This window comes from Cryptomeria japonica, chromosome 9 (genome assembly GCF_030272615.1).
Source record: "Cryptomeria japonica chromosome 9, Sugi_1.0, whole genome shotgun sequence".
NCBI classification, from domain to species: Eukaryota; Viridiplantae; Streptophyta; class Pinopsida; order Cupressales; family Cupressaceae; genus Cryptomeria; species Cryptomeria japonica.
The window spans coordinates 464,310,342-464,325,846 of record NC_081413.1 but is presented as its reverse complement, the minus strand read 5'-3'; the positions used below and the strand labels follow the sequence as shown (position 1 = coordinate 464,325,846).

The following is a 15,505-nucleotide window of genomic DNA, read 5'->3' as shown; positions in this document are numbered from 1 at the left end:
CCAAGCGGTATGAAGACCCCAAGCGGTTCGAGGATCTCAAGCGGTACGAAGGACCTAAGCGGTAGTTAACTTTTGATCAAAACACTACGATCTTCCAGTCTTCATTTTTGACAACCAGTAATCGGTATATTGTATTAACCGGTATATCTGTGATGAGTTACCAACCGGTATTACTGTAATGTGTGATGAGTTATCATCCACCGACACTTTGGCGGTGTGTTTGTGTCGCGTTACCAAATGTGTCTAGATGCACTGTACCTAGGAACTTGTAGTCTAATTCTATTGGACTGACATGAAATCAGATTCCTTTATAAGGACATCATGTCTAGGGTTTGCATGTGTGAGATATAGAATAGAAAAGGTTATGTGCGATCATTGAAGAGAAGATTAGGTTTGCGTGAAGAGATAGAGTGTGGAGATATTGAAGACTGAAGTAATGCTGAAATGCATTAACAATGCGCTGTCAAGGATCTAATTAAGCATATTGTGCTATTATCTAGATCATTCACTTGTTGATTACTAATATCTTCGACAAGTTTGAAACCCTTAACCGGGTAGGCCCAGCAAAGCCTTTGTAAATCCTCTAACAAGGTGGTTCACAACTGTGGATCTGAAATCCTTTAACAAGGTAGTCTTTAATAGGACTTATCTCCTAACAGAGATCTAGATTCCTAACAGGATCTGTTCTGGTGAAGAACATTGTATGACCTTAACCGGTCTGGTTACTATTCTGCAGATAGTTACTTGTGAGTTTCTGCTCACCGTGGTTTTTCCCATTTGGGTTTCCACGCCAAATATCTTGTGTTATGGTGATTGTGCTTTTGTGGGTGAATGCTTTGTTTGCTATTTGGTTTGCACTTATCTTAACCAGATTATTAGTGAATATGTTACACCAGTTATCTGCTAAACTGTTTAAAAGATTAATTACAGTACTTTTTGGTATACTAATTCACCCCCCCCCTCTTAGTATTCATCAACTGGAAGAAGAACACTGTGTCTATGGAGAATGGAGGAAGGAAGTTTATCATAGACCTTGGGACGCAGTTGGTTAGTGAGGAATTGGCATCATCTTCGGAATCGGAGGGTGAAGGAGAAGGCGACTTGAGGGACGAAGGACGGGGCTGCATGGAGCCCAACGACGAAGGGATTCTCAAACTAGGAGAGTGCTCCGAGGATGAGACGGGGTCATTGAACGGGTTCTTCCACTGGCAGATGGAGGATTACGAAATGTTCCAGAGCTACAGGCTCGAAGTAAAGGAACTAGAGCAATTAACAGAGGAGGTGTACCAGCCGGAATACAGAGAATATTGGAAGGGAGACGCCCATGTGAGTGACACCACCGCACACCAGTTCCCGAAGGAAGAACCCATCAAGTATCAAGAGGTAAAATTGAAGGAGACAAACCTCGGTGACGTAGATAATCCCAAGATCATTCATGTCGACAATGATTGGAACCATGTGTGGAAGACCGCAGCCTTCAAAATCTTTATTGTTCTTCTTCTTCTTATGTACGGGAAGGAGACCGTGGTCCCTGTAGAATTTATGGTTCCAGGTCTTCGGATGGCCATTGAAAATAGACTTGCCATCAACAGGTCCAAATTGAAACCCTACCACGAGAAGCGCACAGGGGACCCGAGAGGCTAGAAGGACACCTAAGAGTCTGGAGGGGGACCCGAGAGGATGGAAGGGGACCCGAGAGGTCGGGCAAGCGACTCGAGTGGCACGGGACCAAAGCGGGAGACTCTCGGGCGAGGCAAACCAAGAAGGATGAAGGGCGATCCCAGAGGCACGAGACCTAAGCCAAAGACTCTCTGGACAATTAGATTAGGAAATTAAATCAAAAATAAATAAAAAAATAAAATTAATTAAATTAAGTGGCTACAGTGGAACGCGGTGGAACCACCGTCGACAGAGGTCACCGGCGGTGGAATACCACCATAGGCCTGAAGGAGCATGGCAACGGCAGCGGCGGTTTAAAAAAGGGTTAAAGGAAAAATACCACGGCACGGCAGGGATAAAAGGTGGTGATGGCACGTGAAAAGAAAACTGCGTCGACATTCAAACAAGCATGCATTTAATTTAACAAAAAACGACGACCAGATTGAAAAATCATTCGATGGAGTCTGGAGCCAAGACACTGAAAAAATTAGAGTGGAGAAGAAGGTTTTGGCATCTTAAAATATCACAAAAATGATGTACACCATGGACTTTCGTGTGGTTCCGAAGATTTTATATTGGTGTTGGCAGCGGGAGCGCTGCCCCTCAACCCCGCCCTGTACTGCGAAAGGGAGCGCACCTGGGTCACTGCCCCAGACCCCGCGAGGGCGCTGCCCCTTGACCCCGCTAGGGGCACTGCCCCCAGATCCCCAGTTTATTTTTGAGCTACAATACACTTTTGAGTTGGGCGAAGGGCATCAGAGAAGTCACGGTAAGTGTTGGGGTTGTTCCGTACTATGAGAAAGAAGCCTGAAGCTAAGCATTGGCGGGGAAGCCATAAGCCGTAGAGGGAGACGGATTTGGAGGTTGTGAACAAACAGAGTTTGAGGGAAGGCATTGCAAGCACGCGAATTTGTACGGAACCAGGTAATTATTCAGTTCAGTTATCAGCCTTTGGGGAGTGTGATGGAGGATTTGAGGTGTCTCCTAGCCTTTGTGCCAGAGGGTTGTGGCCACTTCCAAGCATGAATAGTACGCTTTGAGGAACTCGGAGTATGTCTCGGCTGGACATGAGGTTGCCTTGGTGGATGCACAAAGGGCTCGGGAGGAGCTAACCACCAAGGTGGAGGCAGTAGTAGCGTGAGACTTAGCTCAGCGCACCCATGAGTTGGATGCCGAGATGGCAGCGCGAGTGGCTATCGAGGACAAATTGGCTAGGGAGACAGTATCATTTGAGTAGCAGTTGGTGGAGGCTGAGACTGAAAAGCGTGTTTTGCAGACAAGTTTGGTTTAGGCATAGGAGGACTGTGATGTCAAGGAAAAAAAGAACTCCTTGCGGAAGCAATAATGGTGAAATCCACACTTGAGCATCGTATGGTAGCAAAAAAGGGTTTTCAGGCGAGGACGTAGCAGGTGTATGAGTTCCGGGCTCGACTGGCGTCAGCAGTTCCTACATCTTCTTCATCGGCGGTGCAACTACCTCCTTCAGGGAAGCCCCCTCAGCCCCTTCTTCTCAATGATTTTCTTATTGTATACAGTATACTTCATCCCCATTTTGTTGTGTTAGTCTTGGATTTTTGTCCTTGTCATCCGGAGACGACTTTTCTTAGGGGGGGGTGATGTTGGTCGTAAAATGGGCTTTGTACTACTTGTTAAGCTACATCGGTTAAGTATGTTAGTGTCGTCGAGGTTAGTTGTCTGTTGCACGACGGTTCCCCACGGGTGGTAACCGCAACCCTCGACCATGTCTTTATATATGATCTTGTACTTGTTGTTGGAGAGATGGAGGCAGAGAATGATTATTGTACTAGACATTTTGGCATTAACGAAAGCATTGCTCTGAGTTTCTGGTTATTATTCTATCCTATGGTTATCATCTGACTGTTGATATGCAATATTAATAACACACCCCAGGGGGGTAAACACTCGTAACAATGCAATTTGAACTAATTTATACTCTTGAGGGGCTGCAATGCAATATTAGAAGTCTAAGCATGATTCTGATATAAATCTAAGCACAAAAAGGTCTAAATCTGCTGATCTCAAAATACATAAAACAGTCTAAAATCACTGGTTCTACACTCAGACATTTACACAGCAACTCTTTTATACGACTGCAAATGTGATGACAGTAGACACTTGAACAAGTCTAAGCAAACATCCTTATATCAGAGACCTACGGACTTGCTAGCCACATTTAAAATCACAGAACTGCCATACAATAAAGTCACCCATATCTGCAACTTAAACTTGGAAATTCTGACTTGAAGCCAGCAAAAGTTCAGTCCTTTATAACATCGAAAATACTCAGAATAAAATATTCTTATTTTCCATACGAATACAAATTACCTCAGAACTGTAATTAACCTTACTACTGCCTTTTTTCTTCTAATGAAAACTACACAAATTTGGCTCGGCTGTGAACTAAGTCACAAATTCACTCTCAGGAAGAGTCAGGTTTTCGTCCAACCCTCTTTAATCTACTGAAGGTTTCTGTCCTCGGAGATTAGCTTATAAAACATACCCATAATCAGCATATCACAAACCATAAACATAAGCATATTTGACCCAGACAGCGTCCTTATAAAGAACTCCAGGAAACATCTCGATTAGGAAACATCTAGAAGAATAGGAAGATTAGGAACCATTCCATTTACATTCCATATTTTTGTGACAGCTGGAGAAATTTAAATACTTTTCATATTTGTCAAATTTAAGTAAAGGGACTTATTTTTAATTTTATTATTTTCAGTTTATTTTTTATCAAATTAATTAATTAAAGTCATCCTTCAGAAATAAAATTAATTATTTGGACAACTTAATCAATTAATTTAATCAAGTCACTTTATAAAAATTTAGGGACATTGCATCCTTTAAAAAACTCAAAATATGATGTTCTTTTTTCAAACTGCTGAATCTGTGCATGTATTTTTGCCAAGTATGAGTCTGGTAACTACCCTATGTATCACAGTATCATTGTGGAATGCTTCTAAGGATGTCTAGAATTACATTCATTGCAAAACCAAAATCAGTTAGTTTCTCTATATGCTTGCTGGTGGGTTGCCATTTAGGTGCCTACCTGAAGCAGTGGAAATTGACTGGAGGATGTTGGATACAGATAATACATCTAATCAAAGTTAAAAATCTTGGGCACAAATGCAATGCATGATGTGATATTTTGTAGGAAAATTAGGTTGGGTTCTACTGCTACTGCAAAAGAGACTGTGATATGGGCAGGCATGCACAGCACAAAACTATGCAGAGATGTGAATGGTGAACAAAGGCAAAGCTGGTAAGGCTTTAAAGCATTATCAAGCCAAAGTTTATTAAAAAAAATCACTACTCAAACTGTAAGAATGGCATGTCAATGGTGATAATCCTGTAGCTAATCCTTCCAAGAAAATGTCCTAATATTCTTCCAAGGAGATCTTCACTTCTGCTAATTTTTTTGCTAAACTGCAATCTTCTCTTGTGTGGGAATCAAGGCATAACAAACCTTTGGCATTCTAATTTCTCCCACGAACTCCTTTTGCTGAAATCAACATTATTTTATTGCCTTCTCCTTCTTTTCCTTTTTCAGCAGCAATTCCAACTTCTTCCCATCAATCGAGAAGTGAAGGTGCTCTTTTTCCCATCATATACAGTTAGACTACACTTATATCAAATTGCCAAGGTCTTCACAAGGATACATTGCATGCCTTCATGAGCATTGCATCAGATATTACCTCACCATGGTAAACAATAAAAATGGCATTGTTTACTCACTACAACTCTAAACTTCTATAACCATAAAACCTTATCCAGATTTTAATGTGGTGAAAACTTGAGACCCAATTTTTCAACTATTTTATCATAATGTAAACCAAAGTTCAAACTATCTATGATGCCTACATAAATATTCATGACAATCCCCTTCCACTTGAAAGTTAGTTCCCGAATTCTCTTCCTTTGCCACAGACCTTCCTCCTTTTTGGTTACAACAAAACTCTGCAGAGTGCTGAAATTCTCTTCATGCTCCAGTTTAAGTACAACACTGCTTCTGCTAGTGCTTTCCCATTAGCTTTAGACACGTGGACTCTTTGCTGATACTCATTCATCATTTCACCAACTGAGAAGCCTTTATACAGAGAGAACCAATAAAATAACTACACTTTTTTTGGCTGCATTGATTGGAATAATGAAACTACAAGTCTACAACATTTGGTTAACATTACTGAAAATTTCCAAAAGTCAAATTCTCAATTTAAGGAAATAAGTGAACTTTAGGTGTGCTTGAATCCAATCCAAATTTACGACCAGAATGGCAACAAGCTGAATTCTATCTGTGATACTTTTTATTACTTGCAGGTCAACCATTGGACTTTATTATTTATTTCAATTATTTACAAGCTGAACATGGTGTGAAAGTCGAAGGAAAGATAATACAAAAATTTGTAGAAACTAAATATCTGGTGTTTTTCTGGTGCAATAATGGCATGATGGGCAACATAATGATGCAATTTTACCAGATCATTAGTTTTTATATGATAATTGCTATCAAGAAGCTCTTAAAGGAATGCTTTTGCTGAATTTCATGTCCATACTTTGATTCACAGTCATAAGATGCAATTAATTGCACCTGAATTTACGAATGTTATGGACTTGGGATTTAAGTCAATCAAACATTAGTTTCTCTAGTTGTGCTAGCAGTAAACTAAGCTATTAAGATACAAGATGTTATGTGAAGTGATATATTGTGCGAGAATTATAATAGAATCCCTCAAAGAAACTGAGTCTCAGCCTCAACAGTTGCTTGAATTAAAAATAATAACTATTCCTGCAAAAACTTGTTGAGTTAACTTGGCTTGGCCCCTAGCTACGAAACTCAACAAGGTTCAGTCAAACTTGTAATGGCCCTGTTAAACTGGATTTAACTCTACAAACTTGACTCACCTGCATGAAAACTAAGAAGAGTCAAACATTTTATAAATGCATGTATTCACAAATTTCCGATTGCAAATGTTTCAAACTTATGTATTTTCTAATATTGTGGGATCTGTTTCCAAGTTTAGCTGGCTGCATACCAAGATCACTCTAATTCTTTAACTTACCAACCAGTTTCCAAGCATGTGTTGTACAAATTTAGAATGAAAATAATGTGTGCATACCAAGCCACTTAAAGTGAATAACATATATGCAATGTGAAAATGATATCTAATAATAGTGGATATGGTTGTCATGTAATAGTGCACAATGGAATTCTTAGTTTCCATCATGTCCTATAAAATTATAAATACCAACTTGCAAGGCTATCTAACTATTACAAGGCAGCCGACAGTGTTTGAATACAATTTTACCCTTCTAAAGACATACGAGCAAGTTCTATTAAACTCTAACCTTATTAGCAATTTAATGATTGCATACTTAAAAAGAGCATCATACCATTAATAATGGCACATCAAGCAAATAAACTATGGTTTAAAGAAGTGGAAAGTACCTCTACTCTCATCATTTCAGATTCAGCTTTTGCTTTCTGATGATTTTCCCAGGCTTGAATTTTAGCTGCTTCTTCTTTGTACCTGGCAATAAATAAAGCCATAACCATGCTTCTAGTGAAAAAAGTGGTGGAAGAACAACACAGAAATCTAGTAAAAGTGATATTTTTTCCTTTGATAAAAAGGAACTAAACTGCACCATATGGAATAAATCATAGTGAAAGCATAACCTAGGTTTGGTAAACAGCCACTTATATAATAAAAAATAAACAGACACAATGGCAAAAACTTGTCCTAAACCCAAATGGTTAACAATCACTCTGGGCTGATAATACAGGAGGAGTTCGACAGAAAATTCTGAAAGAATCACTTGCATCTAAACTTAAAAAGACACCAAAATGGTTTACAAACAAGAGAACCTGGCTGTATATTTTGCTTGTTCGGCCTCTTGCCATGCTGTTGCTCGAGTTTCCCATATGTACCTCTTAGCTTGTTCCAAATCTATATTCTTAAGTGATTTTGATGCATCACTCTCCTCTTCCTCTTTACTAGCCCAGTCTACAACATCAGCTTTCTCCAGATGTGCTCCAGGGAGCATAATTTCCTGCCCGTCCTTTGTTTGGAAGTCTATACCCATAAACATGGTTCTTCCTTTCTCTCTATGCCCGAGTTCACTTTCTGCCACTTCCATTAGTAGAGTCTCCGATGCACCTCTTCCTGGAGTAGATGGTTGAGAAGTAAGAGGACTCTGTATCACGGGTGTAGTGGCTCTTATAGGAGTTCCAGTTCTTGAGGGATCTTGACTAGCAATTGGGGTCATCTCCGTTCCCATGTCTCTCATAGAAACATGCTTGCTAGAAACAACTGCACCAGAGAAAGTTCATGTTTTCATAATACCTTACACATTACCAGACAAATCAAGGACTCTATAAGCACATTATTTGCATCAGTCATCCAAATCTGTGATGGAGAGGACAGAGAAAAACTACCGATATCAACTTATTAATCATAATTCAATTAGCAAAAATAATGGAGGGAAAGTTTAATCTAGCAAACAAAATATTTGATTTTCCCATTTATTAAAGTTCCATACTTACTAGCTGGATCCGCAATAGGTTTTAGACTTTGAAGTGAAGTCTTTAAAAATGCTTCATCATCCTTGACTTCTTTCTGATAATGTGGATTTCGACTGAAAGCATCCTCTGAAGGATGGCAATCTAAAAAATCCTTTGAATTTACTGACTTAGTGTGTGAGGTTGTGTGCATAAAGTCAAACTCTGAATCAATCTTCTTTGTTTCCCCTTCATCCTGATACAAACCCTCCTCAACAGTCACATGGTCTGCCAACACCACTGAAGCATTTGATGATACACCCTTTGTAATACTCATTCGGTGCCCCAGTTGATTGGCAGCAAACCCTTTTCTTGAAGACTGTGTGGAAATAGCTTGGAACAGACCTGCTGCAGGAGGTTTTGACTTCTTTTTGTCATGATCATTTGCACAAGAATGACTTACCAGCCACTTCTCTGCATCATCCCATTTAGAAGGGACTGATTTTGAAAATGATCCCAAAACTGACCTGTGAAACGCCCTATTCCCTTTGTGAAACTCAAAACTAGAGCTACTGCCACTGTCATGACCACTCTCATAACCAAAACCATCATCATCAAAGGGTCGTATTGCTTGTACAAAACTATAATTACCTGGGTATTGTGCAATAATGGACTTTGATAAATTCTGCAATTTGAGATTGATAAGTTGGTTTCCTTTAGATTGAGAACCTTTTTGAGCTGCCAAACTTTGAGTTGCCATTTCCAAATCTGTAACTTTCTCATTGCATGCAAAGTCCATCAAGGACCTATCTTCACAAAAAGGTTTCTCCAATGAACAAATAGATACAGACATCATAGAATGATCATTTTCATTGCTTCCATGCAAATCTTCTAAACCTGCAACCAATAGTGTAACAATAGAAACCCAAAAAATTTCTATAAAACTTCTCCAGCAGGTTTGCAAAAAAATAAAAGGAACAAGTCATCCATTCAATTACAAATTTTAGTATGAATAAGTTCAAATGGAGTACAAGATCGTAAATGCAAACCCAAGCAATACAAACAAGAAAACCGAACATGAAATTGGAAAACCAAATTTACCTTCATGTCTGAGGTCCGCAACAAGTTCTAGTTTATCTACTTCTATATTTTTGCTCTTCTTTTGCACCTCAAGACAAAAAAACATCATTTCATTAGTGGATGCCATTTTTAACCTACAAAAATAATGTAATACGAAATTCTGCACTCACCTATGAAACAGATACAGAAAATAAACATGCATTAAGCTATTAACCTCAAATTGTTTAAGTTCTTTTCAGTAAAATTAAGGTAGCTACCAGAACATCCTCCACTTGCTTGTATTCCATTACTGATAAGAGCTTCTCTTTAAAGAAGACGACGAGACTGAACCTTTTTGGCTGTATTCTCACTGTTCAGTTTGTTTATTAAGCAGTTCCTTTCTCCACCTTACATAAAAATTTCCAACTTCACTGACATGTCAGCTCAAAACATATCCACGTCCAGATGAGCACAATCTGCCACAACATAGAAAGCATCGACCTCAAATTAAGATCCAAACCAAAGAGGCATTGACTAGGAACTAAAGCTCATTACTATCAAAGAATACCAGACCATGGTTTGCAGTGAATTCAGCATGAGAATTATTATAAATATTCTAATAATTATAATTATTAGAATAATAAAAACTCAACAGGTTTGGGGCAAGTGGTAAGGAATGATGAGTTTCAAATTATGGATCCAAGTTCCCTTCCCACATGCAAGGCACCTTGTAGTTGCTATAGAAACACCAGGAGGCAGGAGTTGAACTTATGGCAGTGCTTGGACCTAAGCCTGCCCTTATGTGTTGCCAAAGAGGCACCTTGAGGCACAGTTGAGAGTAAACATATTAAGAACCCAAGCCCACCTCCATGTTCTCTACAAGTTCCACCCCAATGTTTAACCTAACATTTAGTCAAATGGGATGAGCTTAACTAGTGAATCGCCGGGGGAATTCATAATGGAGACATGTTCAAACCCTCAAGAGACATGTTGCATGCTTAAAATGTAAAAACGTTTAATATTAAATGAGGTAAACCGCCACATCCAATCTCTGTGATGGTTGCACCACAAAAAATAAGGCAAACTGCAAGTCCTATATGAATTTGAAAGGAGATACGCCTCAGTCACCGCATCTAAGCCAAAACACCCCACAATGGGATATTAACTGATCAAATGATAATAAAATAAGGGCATTAAGGAAATACAATGAATCAATCTCAAAAGGAAAGTTTTATTGCTGGATCAAACTCTCAAAGCACATGTCAGAACTTAAAACAGCATTCATTAAAAAGACAACAAACATAGGGAAAGAAAACACTAGATCAGAGATCACTATAATTGCAACACCATGCAAGCCCATAATCTGAATCAAATTACAACAAAGGAGAGAGAAAAAAATTCAAAATATTTAACACCACAAAATAAATCAGTCAAAACAGAAATTTTACACGATCTTTAAAAAGGACAAGAAAATGGATGCTTACAAATTGCTTGGAAGGTAAGATAAGTCAACTTGATTAATGAGTTGCTTAAACTAGATTGAACAGCAACCTTTGGATTTTATTGATTTCTGAAAATAGCAGATGCTTAAAATAATCAAATACTCTAGAGCCATATTTAGTCCAAAGTGGCTTTGAGATTCAAATAATAACAAAAGCACTCATCAAAAATAATACTCTCTAGCAAAAGTGGCCTAACTTGCAGTTGGCAATGACTGGACAAATCTGAAGATTAAGAGCGCCAGCAGTACTCTGCAGTTATTTGGAGAAGCCATAGAAAAGAGCAGCAAACAAAATGTTCAAATTTTCAACACAACGAAGCTCTTTATCGTTTCCATGAAAATAGACACCAAATGACCACAAAAAATTGGTATCAAACAGAAAAGTTGGCAACAATCATTGAAAGAGAATGCATAAATCATCAGTACAAAGGTGTTAACATATTTAATACGTGTTAACATGCTTATTTTGTATGTCTGTTGAGCAGAATCATAAAGCTTTGACTTGAGAAGAACACAACAAGAAAAAGAGTAACAATAGTAAGATCCATCCTAACATGAATCCGTTATGTGTACCAGGAGGTAACCAAAAGAGTCGAGGTGCCAATCCCTATGTTCTTACAGTTATGCTGTAGTGAGATTGTTTACCTCAAGTCTTTTGGCTACCTCTCTGGCTATGAGATCATGGAACGCTGTTGTAACATGGATCTGATACGTGTACGAAGAGGTAACCGAAAGATTTCAGGTGCTCCCTTTGTTGTTGTTTTTGCTGCTGTGTTGTTGACTTTCCCTAGCTCCATAGAAACTTTTGATTTAATATGCTCAATGCATGTTTTATATCCTCTCTCTTTAATTATTATTAAGAGTTACATATATATCAAAATTTCTGGCATCAACGTTCCCTACACATCCACCTACACACAATAAAAGTTGTTGTTGCTGCCAATGATGATTTTCCTAGCTCTATGGACAACTTTGATTTAATATGCTCAGTGCATGTGTTATATTTCTCTCTATTTAATTACTATTTATTTTTAAGAGCTACATATATATCAAAATATACAGCATCAATGCTCCCCACACATTCACCTACATATACAAAAAGTCGAAGTTGATGTGGACACAACATAGACCACGCACTTCACAAAAAGCCAGTAATAAGTTGGGGAAGGAATTGTTAGAAGGCAGGTAATGTATTTAAGGACATATGGAGCATTAAGGTGCCTTGAACAGCTCAACCTAGTAAATACAGAGGAACAAGCTATGAATTATACGTGAACTCTGGTAGAGCATATTCGTGCAAAAACCAAAAACAGAAATTCATGCACTACAAAAACCTAAAGATTAAGAAAGAATTCAAGTAAATGTCGTAAACGCATTAAGGCAATCTAGTAGAAGATTCGGAACAAAGTTTACAACAAGAAAAGAAGAATTATTTACAAAAACCCTGCATGTTAGAAACATAACTTGGAGCATCCGACAGTCAAATAAAAAATAATGAAAATATAACTTCTGGAAGCAAGCTGAAACGTCCAAAGATGACCCAGAGGCATATCCAGTAAACCAAGCAGTCCATGACATGAATATTTTCTACAACACAACTATCAGAACTCAAACCTAGAAAGCTAAATATATACTAAAAAATACTACACCAGAATGTTGCATTCCACTTGACGCATCACATATTTTGTCCATGCTCTTCAGCATAGTCAGCACAAAAGTTTCCGAACTTTTGACTCTTGAATAAGCTACCTCACTCAATATCAATGAACCAATTTTTTAATAAACTAACCGAAATAAAAAGAACATAGTAACATATACTAGTACAACTAACCCACTTCAGAGCTGTCAAAATACAAAAGCTTGAGATAAAGTCCTTAGGAAACTACCTTTACCAAATTGTGATGTTTTCATGGTACTTTTTCTGAAAAGAAACGATCTCAAACAATCAAAATTACACAAGAATTTCAGAGCATTATATGTAAACTGCGAAGTACTGCATTAACCATTCTGAGAAAGAAATGACAAAACAAAGAATCATATACTAAAATATTGGAATTGCATGTTGCAACTAAGTTCTCAAAAATCATACACTTTCAAGCAAAATTGAAGAAAAACATCTCGTATCCTAAAATAATTAAATAGCAGTAGCTATCAAAGGCCCCAGGCGGAAAAAATTACACTAATATTACAGAAAATTACATTGAACCTCGCATATTTAACATTTTCATGAGCTTTTCTCAAAAAATGCATGTAAATTTTATCCACTGAGAGAGCTGCCTCTGCACTCATCTGAGGGAAACTAATTTAGTTGAAATAGAACTCTCAGCCAACGACTTTCAAAACAAAATTAATTAAAATAATGAGCATTTTTCTTCTGATAGATTTAATAAACTCTTACAATGCAGGATGACCTTCGGTTTAGATGCTATGAGCAAGAGGTCTCTCTTCCATAAAATTCACCTGGAACTTCCACCTGGTCTAATCTATACTGCTACTTCAAAATATACCACACATAAACAAAATTGGACGTAACAGTCTACCTAATACAGCATTCAACATTTATACATTTTAAACATACAACATATCTAAACAAAGCTCTCCTTCATAAAATCCCCGAAGATTTAGAAAACTCGTCTCATTTAACAAATAAAGAACATTTTTAATTTCAAATAATGATTAAAAACCTTTAAAAACAAGAAAATCCTAAGCAAATATAACAAAATACAGCAAAAGCCTTACACAACATGACACAAATAAAAAAGAGCTCAGAAAGATCCTTAAAAGCTAATAAATTTACTTCAAAGTTCACGATTAAGAAATCCTTACTGAGTAAATATCAGTAAAAGCTTAAATAAAACTTCAAAGTTTCATCTCACAATGAAAACAGAACTTGTTCCTTTTTTTGAATGCAATAAAGAAAATCTACCTGAAACTGAAGCTCTGCGCAGGTTACCATGTGCAAAGCCCTCAACCCTTCAATAAATGCCAAAGTTGATACCGCAAAACATGCAAATCAATACAAAAGTAGACAAAAAAGGTTAGAAACAGTAGACGGCAATGTACATTGCAGGGATTGATAAATGTGACTTGACAAGCTCGCGATGATTATGATTAGCATACCTACAGACAGTGGGGGCAATCAGCTCTGAAGACTGCATAGGATCCTTACTGTAGATGCTTAATTCTCGTGCACTATTGCTTTGTTTTGATGTGCAATGCCGCTCGTCTCTTCTTCCAACAAATATATTGCCAAAGCAAATGCGGTGGCCTGGCCTTTATGCAGAAATCTCTGATTTTAACTGGTTATTGGGATTCGCGAGTGCAGTTGACGGGACTTTGCCGTCAAAAATGTCTTCGGGCCATGGGTAAGATAAGACGGAAAAGAGCCGTCAAAGCAGCGGCTATTTGTCGTCAATAATGCAATTCGACAAGACTTGTATAATTTTTAAATTTTTACCTTGAAATAATTACGACCACTCCTATGTCCTGGGAGGGATTTTAACCGTGCTATCCTTCAGCAAACGAAGTTTTTATTGATTTAACTACTGACAGTACTTGAGAGGTACTATCAAATGGTACCTAGGCTAGATATCTATTGTTTATATTTATTTTTTTAATTAATTTATGTATTTGTTTAGTTAAAAAGGTTTTAAATAATTATATGGAAGAAGTCATTTGAAAGATATTTCTTTAAAAGTGTTATAATGAGTATTAATTATAAGAACTTGAATAAATTTATAATTATATATCAATATTAATATCAATCATTATGTTTAAAGATATATAAAAGTGTTATAATGAGTATTAATTATAAGAACATGAATAAATTTATAATTATATATCAATATTAATATCAATCATTATGTTTAAAGATATCTAAAAGTGTTATAATGAGTATTCATTATAAGAACTTGAATAAATTTATAATTATATATCAATATTAATATCAATCATTGTGTTTAAAGATATCTAAAAGTGTTATAATGAGTATTAATTATAAGAATTTGAATAAATTTATTATTATTATTATTATTATTATTATTATTATTATTATTATTATTATATATCAAGTTATCAAGAATACTAAAGTCTTTTATGATACATTATTTAATAATAATAACAAGAGATGTATTGCATTTCTCATTGTTTAGTTTGTGTTTGAGTCGAGATAAAAAGTTTGAAATTAAAATAATTTTGTAGTAGCTTGATGTGTGTTACTGAAACTACTATCGTTATGGTTGTCGTTGTTGTTGTAATAGGATACCAAGTTTGTGAAGCCTTTGTAGGAAGTGTGATTGTCTTGCCAAAATCTAATCAGTGTTTCAACTAGTTATTTTTATAGAACAAATATGAGATTGCAAACCTAAACCAGACTTAAATTAGCAAAGATGGAGTTTGATATGAGTTGATAGATCCTAATCAAATTGACATCATAAATGTTTTGATTTGGAGGTCATGTAGAATTATTCTCGGTATGTAAGCCATGTAAAATTAAATTATGTGAAGTCTTTTTTACAAGAAATCATAAAGTAGGTGGAGCTATACATAACATGTTTTTGGAAATAAATATTTATTGAGAAAAGGAAATACAATGTTGAAATAGTATAATATTTGTCTTAAGTTAGAAGAGGATGTATTTTTTGACAAATTTCACATGCATATTTTTAGATTTGTATTGATTTTTTTTCAAATCATTTTATTAGGGAAACCAAAGCACTTTCACTCAAGTTTATAAATCCATTTTCTTCTTGTTTACATATGTG

At 36.7% G+C, this 15,505-nt stretch overlaps 1 protein-coding gene across 13 annotated transcripts in view; it reads right to left on the bottom strand.

Annotated features, from left to right (window-relative positions):
• The window catches only part of LOC131072035 (uncharacterized), a 49,111-nt gene extending 35,009 nt beyond the window's left edge, over nucleotides 1-14,102 (bottom strand). Inside the window, exons 1-8 of one of the 13 annotated variants that reach the window (XM_058008065.2) lie at nucleotides 13,863-14,102; nucleotides 13,569-13,715; nucleotides 9,520-9,717; nucleotides 9,284-9,350; nucleotides 8,228-9,079; nucleotides 7,550-7,994; nucleotides 7,133-7,214; nucleotides 6,491-6,588 (exon numbers count right to left, since the gene is read on the bottom strand). In XM_058008065.2, the coding sequence (XP_057864048.1) occupies nucleotides 6,535-6,588; nucleotides 7,133-7,214; nucleotides 7,550-7,994; nucleotides 8,228-9,079; nucleotides 9,284-9,350; nucleotides 9,520-9,549 (1,530 nt within the window). In that variant the 5' untranslated portion in view covers nucleotides 9,550-9,717; nucleotides 13,569-13,715; nucleotides 13,863-14,102 and the 3' untranslated portion in view covers nucleotides 6,491-6,534. Of the gene's footprint in view, nucleotides 1-6,490; nucleotides 6,589-7,132; nucleotides 7,215-7,549; nucleotides 7,995-8,227; nucleotides 9,080-9,283; nucleotides 9,351-9,476; nucleotides 9,718-13,140; nucleotides 13,331-13,568; nucleotides 13,716-13,862 lie in introns of those variants that run through there. The other 12 variants (XM_058008066.2, XM_058008053.2, XM_058008063.2 and 9 more) reach the window with 12 other exon arrangements.
• Nucleotides 14,103-15,505: the final 1,403 nt, after the last annotated feature.